The 20,177-nt window shown below is 40.4% G+C and overlaps 1 protein-coding gene across 1 annotated transcript; it reads left to right on the top strand.

Annotated features, from left to right (window-relative positions):
• srms (src-related kinase lacking C-terminal regulatory tyrosine and N-terminal myristylation sites) lies at positions 1-18,520 on the top strand. The gene is made up of 8 exons (XM_084553857.1): positions 1-1,190; positions 4,570-4,691; positions 8,568-8,734; positions 9,911-10,058; positions 11,598-11,756; positions 14,124-14,305; positions 14,927-15,083; positions 16,104-18,520. The coding sequence occupies exons 1-8, from the start codon at positions 811-813 to the stop codon at positions 16,301-16,303; spliced, it is 1,515 nt and encodes a 504-aa protein (XP_084409983.1). The 5' UTR covers positions 1-810; the 3' UTR covers positions 16,304-18,520.
• The last annotated feature ends 1,657 nt before the right edge of the window (positions 18,521-20,177 follow it).

Below are 20,177 nucleotides of genomic sequence, written 5' to 3'. Positions count from 1 at the left end.
ATGGATTTTCAGATATGTTGCTGATAAATGTCCTGCAGATGGGTTTATCAGTGAACACAGCAGGACACAGCAGAGCCTGATACTGTAGACCAGGCATTCACTCTGTTTAGAAAACAGACTCCATGGTTTACTCAACCAAACTGACCTTTTATATTTATGTTTGAGGGAGAGGTCTGTCTCTTTGCCCAAAAGATACCAACACGCTCTTTCTTAACCCACCCCTCTGTCACACACCCATTGGTTCGTCCTCCTCTTCAGTACGCAGGTGTCTGATCAGCAGGAGGTGTGCCGAGCGCCAAACCCAAATTTGGGACGCACCTCGCTGCAGCCTCACCTTCACCTTTCTCTTCCTTCATCGGCGGTTTTACACCTGAGCGTTCACCGCTGGGGCGTTTTTGTCCTTTACACCAGACAGACTACAATGGATTGACGTTTCCACGGGTGCCATGCTCACATTCTGGGTTCATCTGGGGTCTCGCCGCCGAATCCTTGCAGGGAACCGATCCGACTTGGATGGCCATTATTCCCGTTTCCGCATTCCCACAGCCGCCGTGCGCACTGCAGCCGTGGAGCTGAGATCCATGATCTCAACAGAAAAAACCGGTTCCTCCGGCTAATCTACCCAACTACTGCTGGTGGTGCATAATGTTTCCAGCCACAGGAAGAACGGTAAACCGGAGGACTGAACGGCTGGTGACCGTGGGCTGTGAAAGGCCATTTTCTGTGGACTGATAAACCTGAAGCGCATCCTATTGATCGGTGGGACAATAATAACAATTACACGGCCGTCGCGCTCCTTCATGTCCCGGGATGGAGAGTTGCTGTCGCTCCTGTATGCCGTGTTTGGACCGGCTCTGGAACTGGATATGGCCCGGCTTCCGCTACCCAAACGTCCCCAACCACAACCATGTCATCGCCAACCCGATGGCGCATGCGGCCGAGATCCCCACCGTGTCCGGAGACATCCGCGTCCCGTCCCCCAAGAAGCGGCCGGTGCAGCTGTACGCGGCGCTCTTCGACTTCGAGGCCCGCAGCGACGACGAGCTGACGGTGAAGGAGGGGGACAAGCTGTCGGTCATAGAGAAGCGGGGGGAGTACGTGCTGGCCAAGAAGCTGACCGGGTCCCTGGAGTCCGGACTGATCCCGGCCAACTACGTGGCTCTGCTGCAGGACGAGTTCGCCAAACACAAGTGAGTGCTCAGCATCCATCCTCTGCTCTTCTGTCGCTGTAGATTTCCTCTCTGACTTCATTGTTAAAGAAACACTGGATCATGGTGCTGATGTGGAGACTGGACTTGGATCTGAAGGTGGAAGGCTCAGACACATCACTTAAATCCTCCATATGTTTCCTAAATATTTCCATGACACAAATACAGACTGTCAGAAACACACATTAACTTGTGTAATGATTCAGGCTAAATATAAATCAATATACAGCAGAGCTATCTTTATTTGGACTCATTTTGCTCCTGAAGAGTCGTGACAGCTGAGACATTCAGAAAGTATGCTGTCAGTGAATAAGGTTTGACCTCTGCTGTTAAAGGCTCTGTTAGATCTGATCTCTGTCAGAGACATAATGTGATGACCTGATCTCTTTGATTTGGCTTCTTCAAGCTTCAGACAGTTTAAGGTTGTTGTTTTTGTTTTGTTTCTTTCTCAATCAACTTTTCCTGCTTAAATGTCTCTCAGCCTGTTGGTCATGACAGAATGAATTGGCAAATATCCTGATCAGTGAGTCATCACTGGTTGCTGCTCTCTGTTGTGGTGATTTGCAAACACTGTCTCCTCTGTTTCCCCTTTCATCATTTCAAATGTAATATTTTTAAGTTTTGTACTTTTACTGACAGGATTAGTCCCTTTACAGAGTCAAATGTGCTGGTTTCAGCTTCTCTGATGGGAATAGGACTCATTTTCTGTGTTGTCCTATTCTTCTGTGAGGGGAAGCTGGACAAGATATTTGAGCATTAGTAGACCAATTTATATAAAAAAATGATTTTAGAGAGAAAATAGTCTTCAGATTTATCAATAGTGAAAATAGTTAGCTGCATGTTTACAGTGGATATAGCAAAAGTATATTATTATTAATGTAGAATGGCCTCATGTGACTTTCTATGACTTTACTAATTATATGACACTGAAAAGTTAGTTTAGTCAAACAAGTCCAGAAGTAAGAAGCAAAACTACCATTAATGTGCATTAATATGTCACTTTACTGTTTTGATGGATATTTTTGGAATAGAGATTAAACCAATGAGTTCATAAATAGAGAAAGTAATAATTATTGTGATGTGCAAGTAATGAAACGCAGTTTTAAAATCATAAGACATCACTGTCTGATATATAGCCAAAAGAATATTTATAGACAAAGCCTTCATCGACTCTACCTGTATCTTACTTTTGCATAATCTGTTGTTTTGATCTGTACAAAGTCACAAAGTGTTGCTCATCATAATTTTCAAAATCCAAGTGAAAAAGTAGAGATTGTTGGTCTAAAGATTTAATGACCAAAAAGAGTAAGGGGACCTAGACATCTAATTTGAAAGGGAAAGTCTGATTGATTAACTTTACTAAATGATCAATAATTCCAGCTTTAATTCTAATCCCAGAAACTAAATCGCTTTCTTGACCGGTGTTCACAGAGGTGATTAGGATTAGCATCCTCCTGTCCTGCAGGAAAACTTTAACATGAGTTCCTGAGCCTCTGCTGCTGCTGTAGAACCGGGCTGGAGCTAAATGTAGCCGAGAGGCTGCATGTGTTCGGCGCCCTGCAGCTGCAGGTCCTCCATTATTCATTCAGCCTGCAGAGAGTCATCATGTTTCAGCAGAGCTCCCTCTCTGTGTTCACGGTGCTGACCCGACACTGACTCCACCCGTCCCAAACACGGCACTGAAACTGAAGACCCAGACCCCTGCATGATGTTTGTTTCAGACAACAGAACAATAATAGCATCACAGATTCCTTAAATTAGTGTTTTTAGATTTATGGGTTACAATCTGAGCTACAAAATCAGCCTCTTAGGGAAACTATCTTAAGGTAAAAACACTTATCATTGGGACAAGTCGGAGCTATTTTTAGAGGAACACAAAAGATAAAAACTTCCAGCTTTCTTCTAATAACTCTTCCACTGACCCCACCTCTCTGCTATTCCTGTAGCATCATTAATACATGTCAGCCACATTTTAGGGATTTAACTGAGGTGAATCAGCACTTCTGCACCATTAAACAAAAGCTGAGAGAGGAGCTGTTCAGACTTTCAAAAACTGCCACCTATATTATTTTAACACAGATCACAGAAGAAATAAAGTGGTGGGAAGTTTTCTGGCAGTCGTAGCTTTAATGATAAACCCTTTAACAGAGGAAGTGATGGGCAGCGTGTAAGAATGCTGCAAATCTTTTTTTCTTACGCGCAAATTTAACAAACTTATCTTAATCTTAAACTGTAAAACACGTTCTGACACTTGTAACTTATCATGATGTGCCAGCATTGTAAGGACTAGTGGATGTTGACATTGTTCTGATGTCAGAGGCATGTTCAGTTTCAGTGGTGTGTTTAAGGACAGTGGAAAGTTCCTATCCTATTTGTATACAATAGTGAAAGTGAAATGTTTTTGACTGCTTTGTATAGTGGGGATGAGGAGGAGGGCTATGAGTCACACTCTGATCATAAAATACAGCGACAAATAAAACAAGTATAAATTTAACACCCCCCACACAAAAAAAATGGGCTGAAAGGTCAAGGTCATATCTTATAACTTATCAAAGGAATTTGGTGTGTGTGTGTTATAACGTAAGGTTAAATGAACCGCCGTCATAATATTCCTCTATTATTCATTTGTTAATTAAACATAAGTATTTATCTGTTACAGGCATTATTTAGATATTTTTGGTACTTTATATTTTTTTCATAAAATGCCAAGTAATGGTGACACAGTGCCGTACAGGTCAGTTAATCAGCTGGTATTTTCTACTGTACTTCAAATGCAGCACCTCTCTGAGAGCCTGTCGCAGTTTTATCCTGAGATCTCTCTTTTGTCTTGAGTAGCCGCTTGTCAGTTTCTGTGAAACCTGAGTGTCATGGCGTAGACCCGCCCTCCCCGATAACTTAAAGTAAATACAGGCCAGTTTCTGAGATGTGAGCAAACAAGCAGGAGGGAACGACACTGTAACTCTCCGCTGTGTTGCGACTTACTGTAACGCTCTGGGTAGTTGCTCCAAAATGTCTTGTGTGGAGAAATCTTGACAGCACAGTCATGGTCCAGCTACTAAAACTGACTTTTACCTTCTTTACTCTCTGTCAGCTTGCAATGTGCAAAATGTGATCTATGTGCGTGTGTTTTTTTGCACTTGTGCTTTGTTTTTGCGTGCTCAAGCTCCTGCATGTTTGCTTTCATATGTAACACATTCTTCTTCCTGTCTTTCTTCTGTCATTTATTCATGCCACGCCTCGCCCCGCCTCTGTTCCCATTGATCACAATGGTGCATGTCTTTGTGGGCCATTGATTTGCCTCCTGACTGTTCACCCGCTCATCACATTGTCTCGTCTGCGTGTCCGTCTCCTCTCTGTGCAGGTGGTACTATGGAAACATAAACCGTGTGAAAGCTGAGAAACTGCTGCTCGCTTCCCAAAACAAAGATGGCTCCTTCCTGGTTCGCATCAGTGAGAGTCACAGTGATGAGTACACAATCTCTGGTAAGGATCTGCACTCATCCATCCATCTATCCGTCCATTCATCCATCCATCCATCCGTCCATTCATCCATTCATCCAGGCGTTTATTTCTCTGTCCTTTGTGGTAGTGAGGCAGCTGTTGTGTCCAGACCGAATGGGCAGCAAACTGTTGTATGGACCCGCCAGTTCCACTTCCTGATCAGACATTGTTTATAGGCTGGTTAATAATTCTTCATTCAAGTGGTTACGTAGGATTAATCTCAATAAAGGCTGGGCTGCTTTATTATGGAAGAATATTCCTCTAATACGCTAGTTTGCTTTTCTTTAAAATTTCTCAAATAAACAGTTTACAGCTCTGCAAGGGTGGAGGAAATCTGGATCAAATCTATTTATGAACTTCTTACTAACATTTGATTCATTGACTTTATATTTCATTGACTGTCTAACCTTTGCTAAAGGCTCACTAGAAATGGAGAAATCCAACACTCTTTATTATTGTCAAATGGATTCATGCAAACATTTATGACTGCAAACCTGGTACATTTGCATGTGGGAAACACGGTTATCAATGGCTGATCACAATTTATCCTGTACTGAAACACACAGGGGAGTCTTTATAAACCTCATGTTTTGCACAAAAAACAAAAAGCTAGTCCAAATATGTGTATTAAAATATCCCATGGCTTTTGTGTTAGCTCACATTATTCACCTTTCAGTTAACATTATTCCTATTATTAAGAATAAATAAACTGATGACAGTTGCAGTTTATTTCAGTCTCCATGCCGTCTATGAAACAAGCAGGAAAGTTTGTTCTTCTTCTGTCTGATTTTATGCCGGCTTGCAACAAGAATGCCTGACCTGACTTAACTTAAGAAGAGTTTATCATGTTGTACCGTCACACTTTGACGTTGAATCATTCTCATGCATGAAACATACATCAGTGACAGACAGATGTCAAAGAAACACAAAATATAAAAATGCATCAGAAAAGAATAGTTTAATTTTGTTGAACATGTCATGCTGGTGGAGAGTTTTCTGCAACACAAATCAATGTCTCATAATCTGTAAAAATTGACTTTTAAAGCTAGAAGCCATTGGTTTTCATCTTTATGAATGGTGTCTGATCAGAAAGTGTTACCTGAGCTACGTACAGAGGGAGTGTTTGTGGACATGTGTGTACAGAGGAACATGTACCTGATGTTGTCACATCATTTGTTTGCATTCTGTCAGTGTGCATGTGTGCCTCAACTTGCTTTGCTCTCTAAGATCCTGTTTGGTGGGAATCCTACTGTATTTCTCCTTCACCTCCACCTTTACTCCATCCGGTTCTCTACCCATCACCCCCTTCTGCTTTTCAAGGTCTGCAGCCATTTTCAACTTTAATCTCCCTGCGTTCGATTTTCTCTCCCGGCTCTTACTGTAGAGGGCATGAGGTGACGCTACATGCCTACAGGCAGCCATGTTGAGAGCCAGGCTTATTTCCAGCAGTGGCTGATTGCTGTTTTAGAAAGAGACAACTCAGCTTTCAATAGAAATAATTAGTTTCAGCTTTGTGATTTTGGTGGGTCGATGTAGTTCAGTTATTGATTTATAATCATGCAAATGAATGGAGGTGAATAATGTTGAGTTAATAGAGCAGGAGGTCCATTTACTTCAGCTGCCTGTGACTATTTGTATATGAATGTAAGAGAAAATAAATGAGCTAAACACACTGTCAGTAGTGACTTACACAAAGGTGGTGGCATTGATTTATTGACCATGATGTTGCATTCAAATTGCAGTTCAGAATAATTGTTATTTTCCTATAGGTCGTTCAGAGATAGTATCACTCCTAGAAACTGAAAACAAACAAAACAAAACAATCCCTATTAGATCCTGAATCTGGGCTATCACCAATACAACTCAAACCACATATTTAGATTTTCTTTCAGGAGAGGGATATTTGTGGAACTCAGTTACATAATGTATAAATGAAAAAGATTTGCCCAAGTCACTGTTACATCTTGTCCAAAAGATTGTATATTATTATTGTAAGTTTTCATTTGATCTCAGCTCTGTGGTCTGTAGCGGTTAATGACATTTGGTTTTTTTTGCTCATCAGCTGTAAACAGCTGAACTCAGAGCACGGTCAGTCACAGTTTTATCCTCAGGGAAGTGAATGATAGTAGTAGTAGTAGTAGTACTAATTTTTCCTGCTAGATGAATAAAAACATGCTGTAATTTGCAAACTGTCCAATCTGGCAGTTGTGGTTCCTAACAAACTGTGATCACGGTTATATAGTGTTTGCAGAGCAGGATATTTAACATTGTCATCGTCATTCATAGGATTTGCAGTAGTTTTTGTTCAAACAGCTGCTGTGTTATTGCCCTTCCAGCCTCAACTGTACTTTGTTTATGATAATGAGCAAATGTTAGCCCGCTAATATTCCATAGTAAGATAACAGACATGGCAATTGTGTGGTGGTGTGTTATCATTAAGATATTAGCATAAGTCTCACCAGGCTTCTGTCAGGTTACTTTGCTCATGCTAGTGTAGCAGGGACAATAAAACGTGGGGATTTGTAACTGTGGGAACGGTTTGGATGATTGCTTTGACCTAATTATTGGCTTCTTAAGACATGTGAAATATGACGGCATTATTCAGGAAGAGATCAAGATTTTGAAAGTCCACTTTCAGCCAAATTCAGAAATGCATCTATCACACAGAAAAAGTAAAAACATGTGATTTTAAGGGCTGTTTTTTTTAGCTTCGGAGTTGGATTAAGTGATAAGCTGCTGCACATCAAGAAATACTCATGACGTGTTAATAAATGAGCTTTAGAGAACAGAGCCAAGCTGGGAGGTTTCCCTTGCTTTTAACTTTTATGCTAAGCTAATAACCTCTGTACTACTTTCTTATCTGACTCACTGGAACAAGTAAATATGCATATTCCTAATGCATTAGATATGAACGCTGCATCAGAGCAGCTACCAGCCAACGTCAGTAGCAAGTCAACTTATAAAGACCAGCCATGTTTCTTTTTCTGAATTAAATTATTGTGTTTATTCAGGTTTATTTCAAGCTTAGTGTTCAGTTATAGTAACCTACATTTGGAGCCATGAACGAGTGCACAGCCAGCTTTATGAAGTGTGTAGCTGGAGGATGTCTGAGCTTGTTATTGCTTTCTCTCCCTTGAGTCACCTCCAGGTCATTTCTCTTCCTGGTCCCTGTTTCTTTGTGCCTTTTTTCACCATCGTCTACATCCTTTCCCCTTCCATCCTCTACCTACCAGTGCTCCCTCACTCCCCCTTCTCCCCTTTCAAGGTCCTTTAGGTCCCCGGGGGAAATATGCTGCAGTTTAGCGTTCAATTTTCACTGAGCTAGTCCTCCTGAAATATGCATCATCAGGATTCTGTGTGTATATGTGCCTGAGTGTGGAGGCCTTCGCTTACTATGTTTTATGTCACTATTACATTTCTGTCTAATATACTGTCACTTCTCCATTGTTTTCACATCCATGAAAACCTGCATATGGTTACATCCTTTCTTACTCCGAGGTTTGCATTAGAATTTAAATGTATTTGTATGCTGCAGCCAGTATCTGGTATAACAGACACCTCTCCATTGCAAACGTGTGTTATCGTCCCTTCACAAAGGCCTTTGTAAGAGCAGTTTTAGATAATGGACTGGGTGTTTGCGATCATCTAGACTTACACTGCATGTAACCTGAAAATGCAATAAGCACTCATAATCTATTGGCCAGCTTAAAGGTGGATGTTTCAATTGTTCATCTACTGAAAACTCTCCTGACTTATTCTTGCAGCCATGTCCAGCTCAAAGGCAGGAAATGCTGTTAAACTCAGTTTATTTCTGTATTTAAGCATGTAATGAGAATGGCGCTCCTCTCCCTCTTGCAGCCCGCAGTGAGGGGAAAGTGTACCACTTCAGGATCCAGCGCTCCACCATCGGAGCGTACTTCGTCTCAGATAAGATTTCCTTTGCCACACTGGGAGAGCTCATCTCCTACTACCAGAAAAACCCTCGCAGCCTTGGAGTCCTGCTGGAGGAACCCTGTGCCCAGCAGGTAAGATAGAAGAAGACATCTTTATGTCTTACTGAGAATGATGCATTTCTTCCTGGTGGACTAGATTAGGCGGTTAGATTTGTCACTAAGCTATTACTAATGACGAGGTCATGCATAGTTACAAATTAACATCAACTCTGGGATTAATCTGCCTCTTGTTTTGGTGTCATCCTTGAATAATGTGCCATTATATATTTTGGTTTAATGATTGGTGACTAACCTTTGTTTTAAGCAATGGACTAAGATATAGAGGCAAATGTTCTTCATTTCACTGTGAATGTCTGTTTTATTTCAGTTTGATTTTAACAATGTAAAAAAATTTTTTTACAAAAAGCAACTAGGTTGCACTGGCGAAAGCAGCTTCTTTCTTCATGTATCACCCGATCAACACTTAAGCAATTTTTTATTTCTTTTTGTAAAAATCAACATGATTTGTTTTGTCATATTTTATTCTGTCTAATTGTTATTTAATTTATTCCTCCACGTTTCATATGTCCTTTGATTTCAGTTTGTTTCTATCAAAGAACATGATCATTAGAAGAAAATGTTTTGTAGCACTTGACTGATAACGACAATAAATTTGTCAGAAATGTACTGAACTCACGTGTCATTTATTCTCCTCTAACTATTCATTTTTTCCTAACTAACACATTGAAATCATGAGCATCAAACCTGAAAAGAGAAACATCTAGTTAAAAAGCATTTTTTTTTTATTTGACACGGACAAGGATGCATATCATAGCTTCAGTGTATATCACTTTATTTCCATGTGATCCTGTTACAAGACACATACGTGAGAAAACAATTTAATATCAATATATTTTAAAACACAAAGTTGTTCTTTGTTATTAAAGCCATGTTTCCATCTTCCGCCTCAACTCCTCCTGTGCTCTATTAGATCACAATGCAGGAGCACGATTCATCTAAAATATTAGCCTCATGTAAATTCTGCAACTAAGCAGCTTTAAAAGAACTCTTGGGTAGTGAGGCGTTGGTTTAAAACTGCTGAGTGCGGTAATATTTAAAACGCACAAACCTCTACTGTTTTAAAATGTGTAAACACAGCAACACATGTCAGTATTAAGTAGCACAGTCTCTGTACAATATTCCCTGCAGACTTGTGTGCCTGTTGGTAATATGAAAGTTGTCTGGACTCACCCTGTTGTCTTTGTGCAGCGGGAGCTGTTTGACATGGAGCCCTGGGAGAGACCCCGAGAGGAGTTCAGACTCCACAAGAAACTTGGAGAAGGACACTTTGGAGAGGTGTGGGAGGCTCTGTGGACAACAGAGAACAAGAAAGTGGCCATAAAGACCCTGAAACAAGGTAGGCAGGCTGGTGTATAAACACCTGCTACTGCAGCAGTTTCTTTCTTGTAGGCTGGGTTTCTCTCCAAAACATATTGTGTGTATTTTCTTTCCCATACAACAAATGTAAAAGTGACAATTTGGAAACCATCAGACATAGACCTCAGATACGTTGGCCTTGTTCTGTGCATTTTGCTGATGCATGGCTTCTTTTCCTGACACATTACTGCTGACTAGTCATCACAATAATAGTGTGCACACATCCACCATAACACAGTCCACTTACTCATGGCCATGAACTCCATAGAACACTATAGTGAAGCAGTGAAACCAATCATTAAAGAGTAACTTAACCCTTATGTTGATTTAACTTCTGGTTTTGCTGCAGTGATGTCGAAGTGAACTCCATTACTGGGTGTGGTAGTAGGAGAATAAGGCAGACGGTAACAATAACCAAATACGTTGAGATACTTAAGGTAGAAGGAAAAATAATGCTGATATATTTGGCGTTCAAAAGCAACACTGAAGGTTCTGCAAAAATATGGTGAGTGTGGATGGAACCATATAGTTGTGCTATAGAAATGAAAATAACACCACAAGGCCTGAATAATGACCTGGCATCAACCAGTAACCCCAGTGTCAATAGACATAAGACACCTATGTGTGGAATATGTAGAGGATGCCCCAAACTCACCTATAGTCTGCAACCTCCCTCTACAAACAGTTCATATCACTGGTTTCTAAGTTTGCCCAGGCAGGCTGACAGAATGAAACAAACTGAGTGAGTGAATCTTCAAATTGTGTCCCTTTTACCCTTACCCTGCCTGGCACGTACTATAACACAGTAAAAGACACTTCCCACCACACCCCGGCACTGATGCTGATGTGAAAATTTGAAGTGAAACATCAGCATTTCAGTCTGTTACTCCTCATGGTTCTGTATAAACTATCAACAATACTCTGTTTTGTGTGTGTGTATGTGCTGCCAAGAATGTAAAATTAACCAGGAAGCCCAGTTCTCAGGCAATAAAGCATCAGGTAGTTTATTTTATGAGGCAGGGTTTTACAACTTAGTAAACCTTTTTATAGCAGCCGTATCTGTCCTGACCCCTGCCATCTGAGCAAGAATTAGCCCAGTGCAGCAAACTACATAATACTGGATGATGGCTTGAAGATATGTGATTGGCAAACCCTGCTGGAGCATAAAGAAATATTTATTCAGGAGTATAAGAGGATGGTTATATGGGATGAACAAAAACATGAGAGTGAACAGTGATATATTAATAATAAAAGGCAGGAGAGATGACGTTGCTTGGACAAAGGTAAGTAGAGCTTATTTAAAGTAAGAGGTAAAAGAAAAGCTGCTTAAAAAGTATTGAAGCGTTCCAGAGACAGACAGTGAGAGCTGTAAGATGTTGGCTAAAAAACTCAAATGTTGCTGACTTTTATGAAAAATGCAATCAGCTGTATGGAGAAGAAAAGACACATAGTGAATGACAAGCAAGATGATCCAATTTACCAAAGTTTTGTCTTGTCTTTCCTCCTTCTCTTCCTCCAGAGGACACGAAGCAGGATGAGTTTGTGAAGGAGGTTCAGGCCCTAAAGAGCCTCCATCACCCGAAGCTGATCCAGCTATTGGCCATGTGCTCCAGAGGAGAGCCGGTCTACATTGTGACAGAACTCATGAGCAAAGGAAGCCTCAAGTCCTACATCGCCTGTGAGTGCTCAAACATAAACACTAATGTTCTTCCATGAACTTGCAGTATTCAAGACACACATCATCTCTTTTTCAACTGGTATTTTACGGTAAATCAGTTAAATCAGTTAAATCGGTTCCCCTCTGACGAAGTAAGTGTTTTGTCGTAGCGTCTTTCCTGTTTCGAAACCACACACAACTGCTTTCTGAAACAGGGGACTCCGCTGTTGCTTTAATATGCAAAGAGGTTTAGAAAAGGAAGTTAATTTAGCTTATTGAGGGTTTCAGAATTTCAGCCGTTACCTCAGAATCTTTTTGGAAAGCCCTCTGAAACAGTATTGAGGCCAAGTGACGTTAAATCTCTCCCTCTTAAATCCAAAGCAAATGGAATTATAATCTGTGCTCTGGCAGCTCCGCTCAGGAGAGAAACATTGTTCTGACATTTTACAAAAGACTTTAATCACAGGGCGTCTTAGTGAGCAAGCGTGACGGGACTGACTCACATATTTCTCATGCCACCAGATGGATTTTACTCTTCATGTTGCATGTACGTGTCTGCGTGTCATTACTGTACTTATCTGCTTTCTGTACAGCACGGGCCTCATGTACTAATACATCTACTGCACTACACCAGAGGTCTCCACACACGCACACACACACACACACACACGCACACACACACACACACACACACACACAGAGGGGAGAATATTTCTCAGTAATCAGTATTTCCTCCTTAGCCATGCAAAAAATGGATTTGCCATTATTTTCATCCTCCTGTGTGTAAATAACAATGAACAATGCAGAACAGTCTACTATTGTTACAAGGTTTTAACTTGAAAATTGCGTCCTTAGCAACCAGTTTAGTACTAAAGGTGATTATGTCCAATGGGAGTATAATGAGTTCCTCAAACAGCATTGCTTTCTTAATGTGGTGTCTATTGACTAATCTGCACAATAATAAACATTCATTCTTAAAATATGACCGGCCAGAGAATAAAGACACATTCATGGCATAGTTTCTGGGGTTGTAACTTAAAATAAAACAAAACACTGAGTGCTTGTAGTGTAGATCTGGGAACACGCCTTTGTATTTTTAAGAGGGAGACACTTGTAATATGTGATGACAGCTATTGGGTTGTCCTCAGGTGTGTATGAATTTAATTGAACAAAACCAGATTCAGAAATAAGACTTGTTTCCAGCAGATTCTTTCTTTCCCTCTCAGACTTGGTATCAAACAGTTTCTGCACAGCAGTGCTTTGTGCCAGGAGCTAATGGGATCATAACAAAAAACAAACAAGGTGGGGAATTTAAAGTAGAAGGGGAAATAAAACTGATTTATTTAGCTTTCAGATGTAGCTCAAAAAGCTATACAAAAATATTGTGGGAGAGGCTGGCACCATGTGGTTGTACCACATAATTGAAAAGAATATAACACCCCAAGGTCTGACTAATGAATACCCGCAGATTAAAAAGCACAAACTAACGTGTCTAAGACGCAGCTGGCATCAACTAATAACCTAGCGTTCCCCTTTTCATTAGGGTCCTGGATGAGGATTGCCCAATCTGTAGTTTGAACGAGCCAATGAACCAATCAGAAGAAAGGTTTAGGTGTTACTATGGTTTTGGTTACTTCCAATCCCTGTTCTCAGGGGTTCAAAAGCTGTTTCATGGGCAGACATGGGGAAGCCACACTTCTGTTTTTTTAAATAAACAAGGAAAAGGTCTGGAGTTGATTCCAGGTGGGACATTTGCAGGTGGACAATAACTCAAAATGCACATCAACCCAAGAACTTTTGAAGGTAAAGAAGTGAAACAGTCAATGGCCAAGTTGTGCAAGTGATCTCAACCCTGATTTAGCTACATTTAATCTTCTGAAGACAAAACTAAAGGCAGAAAAATCCAATAACTGAAGACAGATGGAGTGAAAGCCTGGCAAAGCATTACGAAGAAGAAAACCCAGCGTTAGATGATGTCCATGGGTTCATCAGACAATCCTTGCCTGCAAATGGTGAACCTTTTAAGCTAGCGCTAGTTGTCCTGACCTATTTGTACGACTCCTTATTTTTCCAAATGTCTACAACAGAGGTGGGGAGAGCTAAGTCATCATGACAAACTCAGTATGACCAAGAGACACAACTGTAAGACAGGCTGTAATAAAATGTCCAACATTTGCAAGATTTGAAGTCCAGACACAAACAAATGTTAGAATAGAACTGCATTAGTACAAACTAAACCAAAAAGTATCTACTGTACACCTAAACACTGTTCAAACATTTACTCCATCAGCTTAGTCCATGAAGAGGCCCTAACATGTTTCATGTCAAGAGGACAAACCCTTTCTGCCTTTTAATCGTTTAGCTAAACGACTGTGTTGATGTTCTCAGCGGCTGAAGGCCAGGTGCTGACTTCAGCTCATCTGATCTACATGGGCAGTCAGATTGCTGAGGGCATGGCCTACCTGGAGGACAGAAACATCGTCCACAGAGACCTGGCTGCCAGGAACATCCTGGTGGGAGACGATCTGGTCTGCAAGGTGGCCGACTTTGGACTCGCTCGGATTATCAAGGTAAATAGCCTGTCTGCGTGCGAAAGAGAAATATTGGTCGTGTAAATCTATTTACCATGGTCACATTTCATTCATCTTCTTGTTAAATATGTATAGTCTGCTGTGTTGTTCTACATCTGCAGCTCCCATTACTGCATTACTTAGTTGTTTGTGTAATAAAAAAAATGTTTTATTCATAAGCGTTTTTTTTTCGTATTTGCAAGAATAAATATGAATTCATCCAGTTTTCTTCCATTAATTCATCTACTTTTATACGTGAAAGGTTCTGGATACACGCATGTCATTATTAATATCCCTGTGTGCGTGGCAGTGACCTATATTGTTGTGTTCAAATGCACACAAAATGATGCCATACCTGCAATACCTGTGTCATTTAATCACTTTAGTAATTTAGGATCATACTACTTTCCAAACAGGACTCTTTGTTGTTGTCTGAACGTATAAATAACCTGATCTTGATCATGTGGATAGTAAATTCAGGAAGGCAACAAGGAACATATCCCAAGAAATACTGTTTATGGGAAATGTAGTCTTAAATCTGTGACTTAGTGTTCAACTGTGAGATCACAAATCTGTTTACCAGACAGTGTCTCAATCCTTTACCGTCATCCACTTCTCCAGGACAGTGTGTACACAGCCAGTCGAAACACAAAGATCCCAGTGCGGTGGACGGCCCCCGAGGCAGCGATGCACCAGAAGTTCTCTGTAAAATCAGACGTGTGGTCGTTCGGGGTGTTGCTGTATGAGATGATGTCACGCGGCAAAATGCCCTACGAAGGTATATTGATAACTTCTTCCTGTTTTTTTCAGTATTTGCTGACCTGTTTATTAATCAGTGCAAAGGTATTTAAAATATGTACAACTGGGTTACACAATGACGAACTGTTTCCATTCTGTGACTTCCCCTTTCTCTTTTGATTAAGCGTCACTCTATTATTCTGTCACTTTATATAGTGGAGTTTTTGGGGGTTTTAATTCTAATTTTAACACTTTTCATGAAATGACCAATATAAATGAACAGACTTGGACTGGCACCAACAAGCTGGACACAAGTTGGACAAGTACTGAGAGAGCCTGTCATAGGAGGCCACAATCATCTAAAGATCATAAACTAATTATCTGGCTCTTGTGGCGAGCAAGGATTTATTGTGAATGCAACAACTGCTCATCTCTCCCTCTTCTGGTTGCCAGTATTCATGACATTTATTTTGTGCATCTTGTTTAAATGCCGCAAAATTATGACAAACAATTCTGTCACAAGGGCTGCTGCACATGAAAGCAGGAACTGCCACTGCATCATTTTAGGGTTCATGTCAGTCGACGTAGACATCACCTCCTTCAGCTTCCACCCAGTTACAGGACTTATGAAGAGTAGAGAGCTGTCACAGCGTCTTTAATATTTATTGAATGTTGAATGTGCTGCTGTCGCATGCAGTTTGATGCAGTTTTTATTTTTTGCTCTGCTCTACATGCGCTGCCCTGCTGCACCAACTACTCACTACATCACCATCAAATGTGGCTCCAGTGGTTCCAAATAAAAACAGTTTCACTTTTTAAGTCGTAGTAACCGGTGTGCTTAGAGTCAAGTGCACGTTAGTAGTAGTAGTTTGTTGCTTTTTTACTTTTAAGATTTGGATGTAAACATCTTGACTGATTTATGTTGCAATACTGCTGTTGATTTCACCTTTAAGAGTTGAGATGTTGCATCCCTTCTCTCTGGAGCCTATCGGTGCATCATTCAGTTTGATTTGTGCCTGAAAATGAGGCATCATATGATTTTTATTCCTCTCTCTTTCAGGGAAAAGCAATAAGGAAGTGTTGGAGCTGCTGTCATCTGGGTTTCGGCTGCCTTGTCCGACCCGCTGTCCTCAGAATATTTACCGCATCATGATGGACTGCTGGGCCGCTGTGCCCTCCAAGAGACCTTCGTTCCACGCTCTGCACAGCCAGCTGGATACTATATATGCCAGGATATATTTTAAGACCATAGAGGTATAGTAAGAGGAAGAAGAGGACTATGTTCTTCTCCAAGAAGAGGACTACACAAAGACAGAAGAAAAGGGTGAGGAAAAGTAAGGACAACTCTCACTCTCTCCCACAACAGGGTACTTTTAAAAACACCAAGATGTAAAAAGGACAAAGGGAGCAACAGATGACAAGGAGCGTCTGTGAAATGTTCAAGATTGTGAGGGGATGAAGAAGGTGCTTGGCCAAATCTAAAGGAATATGTCATAGGCTAAAAGACAGACTGACTGAAAACAGTCTGAGAACGGTGTGTGTTATATGCCTTCCTAAAAGACACTGAACCGTCAGCACATCCACTGCACCGAACGTTTTTAATTTTGTACCCTCTTGTGTTTTATAAATAACGGTTTATTACTTCTGTACGTGCCATGTCTGTGTGGACTCACAGGCCAGGACTTAATGAATCACTTTGTCTTTTGACTGCAAAGCCGACGGTAAAGTGGAGATGATGTGCAATAATTAAATGCTTCCTGGGTTTTCAGCCACACTGGCAGATGGAGTCTAGAGATGCTAACATCGGTCGACCACTCATAGTCTGTAGGTTGTTATAGGTTGACAGTGATACTTGGTTCAGATCTTCCACGGCCGTTCATCTACTTATAATTCACTTTATCCAGTACTTCAGTGTTTGAGTTTAATCATAAACACTGATCCCATCAGCTTTAGTCATACTTTGAAGCTAAAGGACGACCAGTAAGGAAACTTTCACCGAAATCCTTCAGTGTAAATATGGCATGCAAATATTGTTTTAAGATCCACTTTTTATAAAAGCCAAATCTATCTTTTTAAAGGAGATCATGATGTTGATACCACTCTAATGACTTGATATTAACTGTGGAGCTAGAGCCAGGAGGTGATAGCTTTTTAGCTTAACCAAAGCAAGAAGAAACACCAGGCCTTGTTGCATCAAGCTAAAAACTAGAACTCCTGCTTACAATTTATTTGTTTCATTCAAAAAAGAAATGTAAATACAGTAATGCATTGTAACCGTTTCATGTTGGCCAGAAGCTGTGCATAGATGTCTAAGTTTTTTTGCAAGCTGACTGACAACCTTTTTATGGGAAGAAGACTCAGTTAAGTCATTGAACCCATCCTGGTCGCAGTTTCCTCATGCCTTCAGTTGTTATGCAAATCCGAGCCAAACACCTTCGGGCCCTAGCTTCAGATTTAACGCTCAGACATCAGAATGGTATCTAACTTCTTATCTAACTATTGTAAAGAAAGCAATAACCTTGTTTACCTAAGTATTAAATGATTGTATTAGGAGCCTTGCTAATTTTAGCATTACTGTTAATATAAATCCAAAAGTTTAGCAGTTTAGTAACATACTAAACTAAAATAAGAAATCCTTTAGCATGCCAGCACTGAGGTTTAAGCTGAGGAAAGCATAGAGCATCTCAGACCTGAGCTTAGCTGAGCCTGAGGGCCACTGGTTGGAGGATAAACCTTTTTATTTATGTGAGGAAAAAAAAACTTTACTCTGGCACCACTCTCAGGACAGACATTACATTTTTTGTCCCACGAGGAGTAAAGATCCAAGATTGGCATTTTTCATCCATTCACCAATTTTCTTGTGTTTTTCTTATTATTAACCCAAAAACAAGGTATTTTGTTTTGTCTACCTTCAGTTACATTATGTTACATATCCACCACATCTCGATAGCGGCATCTCTAGACTAATATTTTAACTGTTTTTATCCTTGTGGTATGCATTTATTGGTGACAGACCCAGTGCTTGAAAAGCCTGTGGGACACGGTGCCATGTGTACAGGCCTTACGTTATTAAAGCTCTTCTAAAGGCCCTAAATAATGGCCAGTTACAACTAGAGTGCCTATGTTTACAATACAGACTCTGTACACACAGTGACCAGTTGAATATGGACTATAAAACCTGCGGTAATGAACACTGAGTCTAAAAAAAATATGGCACAGTGAATCAGCCATACTCACAGGACTACTTCCGAGGGGTGGGGGTAGTTCGATTTCTGCACCACAAAATTGTACAACTATGTTGCAACTTGCAATGCAATTTCAGAACGATGTAACTTTGGTCTTTTATGCATGACATTCACAGCGGACAAAGACAAGTTCAGGAAACTTGAGCCATAATCACCAAATCACAAGTCTGAGTTTGTGTTTTTGCCTGTGTGGTATCAGGTAGCAAACACCAGGAATGCAAAGAATAAAGTATTTTAATTATTGTTTTGACATGTGTCTGATTTGTCGTTATGTACTTTCACATGTTTACACTCCACTTACCGTAGGTCCTTGTTTAAAATTTTGAGGAATCTGACCTGACACGAAAACTTGATGTCGAGAAAGAAATGGGGTTTGTCCTGAATTACTCACAGTGCCACACTTTCAAATAAGAGCTACACCTTCACAGTTACAGTTAGTGTCCAAAACAATTTGGATGCCGTCACATTTTTTTAATTTTAGCCAGTTACCAAAACATGTTCAAGTAACAGAGAGTTCACCACAAGGTGCAAACCATTCATAAACCCTCAAGAAACACTAGATTACATTTTAAAGGCGGACCAGTCCTGAAACAACATTCTCTTGAAAGATGAAACTCGGCTCAACCTGTAACAGAACAATAGGAAGAAAAAGTATGGAGAAGGCCTGGAACAGCTTATGATCCAAAGCATACAACGTGACCCGGGAAACACAGTCGGCGTATCGTGATGCATGAGTCACTGAAGTTTATAGATTATGTGACAGAGTACAGAAGCAGCTAGATGAATTCTGAATTGATTAAGGGTACAATATACCATAATGTCTGCTAATATTTAACCAGATGCTAAACCAAAGATGACTGTATTGTGCCTCATAGTACGGACATTTTAGAATACTCTGCGATGGCTGCACCAATCACTTAGTTTCGCCCCAATCGAGCTGCTTTTCACTCCTAACAAAACAAAATGCAGAAATATCCACAAACAGCATGTGAATACAGCTGCATCAAAAACCTGGCAAAGCAAGGGGAAGGAAAAAAACATTCTCTGAAGGTGTCCGTGAGTAGACTTCAGGTTTTCATTGCCTGGAAAAAGTATTGAAAAAAAAAATACTTGCACTTGTGATTAGGTTATTTGTCTAACTTGCAATTGCAGGAGACTATAAATAAAAATGGATGCAAGGGATGCCCCTTGAGTTTAAGCTGAGAGTCTGCATTTTTAGTCCACATTCATTATATCATCTATATGTTCTGATAAACAGCTTAAATAACAAAAACGTCTGTCGACTCACAAGTTATGATTTCTTTTCTTGGATTCTAATCATCATTATTTTTCTTCCATGTAATATTTTTCAAGCAACTTACCCGATAAATGCAAACACCACCTACATTTCTTGGTATATTTATCTCTATTTGATGTCCCTAACAACATTTTGTATTTGGACTGAAGACTATGGCATGTTTTGTCTATGAGTACTATTTTTAGTAGTGTTAGATTAGTGCCAATCTCACTTAATAACTATTGTATTTATACAGTAACGTGTTGCAAATAGGTGTGTGATTCTCAGTCATCCAGGTCATGGTGTGTCCAAAATAAACAAGCAAAAACAAAGGCAACTGGACTTGTTGGGTTTCTTGACGTTTCGTCACTTGTTCAAGTAACTTCTTCGGTTCAAAAAGACTGGTGGGGAGCTGGGGGTTTAAATCGGTTTGTAAAGGAAGCCATCTAGGTAAAACTGGAAACCACCTTTCTGAAAAGAGTAGGTGGACAGAGGTGTAATCTGCCATCAGTCTACAGCACAGTCTTAACATCTGTCCCTGACCAGTTTCACCCTTGTTCAAACCTTTTAGACTACAGTGTCTGCTAGAGTATCAGAAAAGAAAAAAAACGCC

Source organism: Chelon labrosus, assembly GCF_963514085.1.
Source record: "Chelon labrosus genome assembly, chromosome: 10".
In the NCBI taxonomy this organism is placed as follows: domain Eukaryota; kingdom Metazoa; phylum Chordata; class Actinopteri; order Mugiliformes; family Mugilidae; genus Chelon; species Chelon labrosus.
This window is presented reverse-complemented; position numbering and strand designations above follow the sequence as displayed.